This window comes from Neopelma chrysocephalum, unplaced genomic scaffold, assembly GCF_003984885.1.
Source record: "Neopelma chrysocephalum unplaced genomic scaffold, ASM398488v2 Primary Assembly neopelma1_88656, whole genome shotgun sequence".
Taxonomy (NCBI): domain Eukaryota; kingdom Metazoa; phylum Chordata; class Aves; order Passeriformes; family Pipridae; genus Neopelma; species Neopelma chrysocephalum.
The window spans coordinates 1-3538 of record NW_020917807.1 but is presented as its reverse complement, the minus strand read 5'-3'; the positions used below and the strand labels follow the sequence as shown (position 1 = coordinate 3538).

General features: G+C 59.6%; 1 protein-coding gene across 1 annotated transcript; it reads left to right on the top strand.

Annotated features, from left to right (window-relative positions):
- Positions 1–6: 6 nt before the first annotated feature.
- LOC113979763 (leucine-rich repeat and fibronectin type III domain-containing protein 1-like protein) lies at positions 7–3402 on the top strand. Its single transcript, XM_027707056.1, has 2 exons — positions 7–1403; positions 2886–3402. Exons 1-2 carry the CDS (start codon positions 7–9, stop codon positions 3400–3402), a joined length of 1914 nt encoding a protein of 637 aa, XP_027562857.1.
- The last annotated feature ends 136 nt before the right edge of the window (positions 3403–3538 follow it).

Genomic DNA, 3538 nt, shown 5'->3' with positions numbered 1-3538 from the left:
CTTACGATGGACAAGCTCCTCCTGCTGCCCCTCCTGGTTTTCAGCACGGCCGCCCCCCCGGCGGCGCCCATGACGTGCCCCAAGCGCTGCCAGTGCCAGAACCTCTCCCCTTCCTTCACCATCCTGTGCACCAAGACCGGGCTCCTGTTCGTGCCGCCCGCCCTGGACCGGCGCACGGCCGAGCTGCGCCTCATGGACAACTTCATCACCGTCCTGCGGCGCAAGGACTTCGCCAACATGACCAACCTGCTGCACCTCACCCTGTCGCGCAACACCATCAGCCAGATCATGCCCTTGGCCTTCGCCGACCTGCGCGGGCTCCACGCCCTCCACCTGGACAGCAACCGGCTGACGGCGCTCAGGGACGACCACCTCAAGGGCCTGGTCAACCTGCGCCACCTCATCCTCAGCAACAACCAGCTGAGCTCGGTGTCGCCGCGCTCGCTCGACGACTTCGTGGACACCATCGAGGACCTGGACCTGTCCTACAACAACCTGGTGGACGTGCCCTGGGAGACGGTGGCGCGGCTCTCCAACGTCAACACGGTGAGCCTGGACCACAACCTCATCGAGTTCGTGCCCGAGGGCATCTTCTCCAACCTGCACAAGCTGGCGCGGCTCGACATGACCTCCAACAAGCTGAAGAAGATCCCGCCCGACCCGCTCTTCTCGCGCATCCCCGTCTACGCCAAGTCCAAGGGGTCGCCGCTGTCGTCGCTGGTGCTGAGTTTCGGGGGGAACCCCTTGCACTGCAACTGCGAGCTGGTGTGGCTGCGGCGCCTGACGCGCGAGGACGACCTGGAGACGTGCGCGTCGCCGCCCGAGCTTTCCGGCAAGTACTTCTGGTCCATCAAGGAGGAGGAGTTCGTGTGCGAGCCGCCCATGATCACCCACCGCACGCCGCGGCTGGCGGCCGCCGAGGGCCGGGGGGCCTCGCTCAAGTGCAAGGCCGTGGGCGACCCCGAGCCCTACGTGCGCTGGATCGCGCCCGACGGCAAGTTGGTGGCCAACACCAGCCGCACGACGTCCTACGAGAACGGCACCTTGGACATCCTGGCGGTGGCGATGCAAGACAAAGGGACCTTCACCTGCATCGCCTCCAACGCCGCCGGAGAGTCCACGGCGCCCGTGGAGCTGCTGGTGACGCCGGCGGCCGAGGCCGGCAACGACACCGGCTGCGAGAAGGAGGAGAGGGAGGAGGAACCGGGAGCCTCCGACATCCTCATCCCGGCCAAGTCGAGCTTCGCCAACGAGAGCAAGGAGAGGCAGGAGAAGGGGGTGGTGGTGGAGGAGCTGACGGCGGCGTCGGCGCTGATCCGGTGGGAGTCGCGGCAGCCGCTGCCCGGAGTCAGGATGTACCAGATCCAGTACAACTCGTCCACCGATGACATCCCGGTCTACAGGTGGGGAGAGGGGGTGGGAGGAGGGTGGGGGTGTTGGGGGGGGTGGAGAAGGGGCCCGGCCCAAGAACCTTCCCAAGATCCTTTTAAGACCTGTCCCAAGGCCAAAGACCCTTCTAAAACCCATCCTAAGACCCATCCCAAGACCCTTCTAAGACCCATCCTAAGACCTTTTCCAAGATCCAAGACCCTTCCAAGATCCAAGACCCTTCTAAGACCCATCTTAAGACCCATCCCAAGACCCTTCTAAGACCCATCTTAAGACTCTTCTAAGACCCAAGACCCATCCTAAGACCCTTCCCAAGACCCTTCCAAGACCCTTCTAAGACCCATCCCAAGACCCTTCTAAGACCCTCCTAAGACCCATCCCAAGACCCATCCCAAGACCCTTCTAAGACCCTTCTAAGACCCTTCCCAAGACCCATTCCAAGCCCCTCCCTCCATCCCCTCACATCCCATCACCCCGCCCTGGTCTCCCCCATCTCCCACAAGTCAGAAGACCCTCCTTGACCTCCTTTTCCCCCCTTTTTTCTCCAGGATGATCCCACCCACCAACAAATCCATCCCAAGACCCTTCTAAGACCCATCCTAAGACCCATCTTAAGGTCCTTCTAAGACCCATCCTAAGATCCATCCCAAGACCCTTCTAAGACCCATCTTACGACACATTTCAAGAGCCTTCCCAAGACCTTTCTAAGACCCATTCCAAGACCCTTCCAAGACCCATCCCAAGACCCTTTTAAGACCCATCATAAGACCCTTCCCAAGACCCATCCTAAGACCCAAGACCCATCCCAAGCCCCTCCCTCCATCCCCTCACATCCCATCGCCCCGCCCCGGTCTCCCAGGAGTCAGAAGAGCCTCCTTGACCTCCTTTTCCCCCATTTTTTCCCCAGGATGATCCCACCCACCAGCAAATCCATCCCAAGACCCTTCTAAGACCCATCCCAAGACCCTTCCCAAGACCCTTTTAAGACCCTTCCCAAGACCCTTCTAAGACCCTTCAAAGACCCATCCTAAGACCCTTCCCAAGACCCTTCTAAGACCCATCTTAAGGTCCTTCTAAGACCCATCCTAAGACCTTTCCCAAGACCCTTCTAAGACCCATCCCAAGACCCTTCTAAGACTCATCCTAAGACCCATCCCAAGACCCTTCTAAGACCCATCCCAAGACCCTTCTAAGACTCATCCTAAGACCCATCCCAAGACCCTTCTAAGACCCATCCCAAGACCCTTCGTAGACCCATCCTCGGATCAATCCCAAGACCCATCTCAAGACCCTTCTAAGACCCATCCCAAGACACATTCCAAGACACATCCCAAGACCCTTCTAAGACTCATCTGAAGACCCAAGACCCTTCTAAGACCCTTCCAAGACCCATCCCAAGCCCCTCCCTCCATTCCCTCGTGTCCCATCACCCCGTAACGAGTCAGAAGAGCCTCCTTGACCCCCCCCCCCCTCCCTTCCCCCCCTTTTTTTCCCAGGATGATCCCCCCCACCAGCAAATCCTTCCTGCTGACCGACCTTGCCCCGGGCCGCTCGTACGATCTCTGCGTCCTTGCCGTCTACTCGGACGGCGCCACGGCCCTGCCGGCCACCCGCTCCCTGGGCTGCGCCCGCTTCGCCACCGGCGAGGAGCCGCCGCGCTGCCGCTCTCTCCACGCCCAGTTCCTGGGCGGCACCATGATCATCGTCATCGGCGGCATCATCGTGGCCTCGGTGCTCGTCTTCATCTTCATCCTCCTCATGAAGTACAAGGTGTACAACAACAATCATCCGTCCCAACACAAGAAGGCGGCCAAGGTGACCCACGTCTGCTCCCAAACCAACGGCGGCTCCGTCGCCCGCTCGGCCTCCAAAGGGGGCGAGAGGAGGGAAAGCTCCTGCCAGGAATTTTCCGTGGGAAGCAGAGGGAAGACGGTGGTGGAGTTGGACTGGGATAAAGCGACTCCTCCTCCGGTTCCTTCCGGGGGCGATTCCGACTCGGCGGCGCCGTCCTAACGACGCCGGGGTTTTAAAAAAAACCCCCATTCTTGAGGTTTTAAAAAAAGCTCCGCTTTATTATTATCTATTTTTTAAACAAGAAACACAAAAAAGAGACCGGACGTGGTTTCAAGAGATATTTTTTTAAGAGTTT

What these genes read in the sequence shown, in the direction of transcription:
- LOC113979763 (XM_027707056.1), top strand. Translation starts at nt 7, where the DNA reads ATGGACAAGCTCCTCCTGCTGCCCCTCCTGGTTTTCAGCACGGCCGCC. An exon ending in GATGACATCCCGGTCTACAG is followed by an intron (nt 1,404 to 2,885) that starts GTGGGGAGAGGG and finishes TTTTTTTCCCAG; the next exon opens with GATGATCCCCCCCACCAGCA.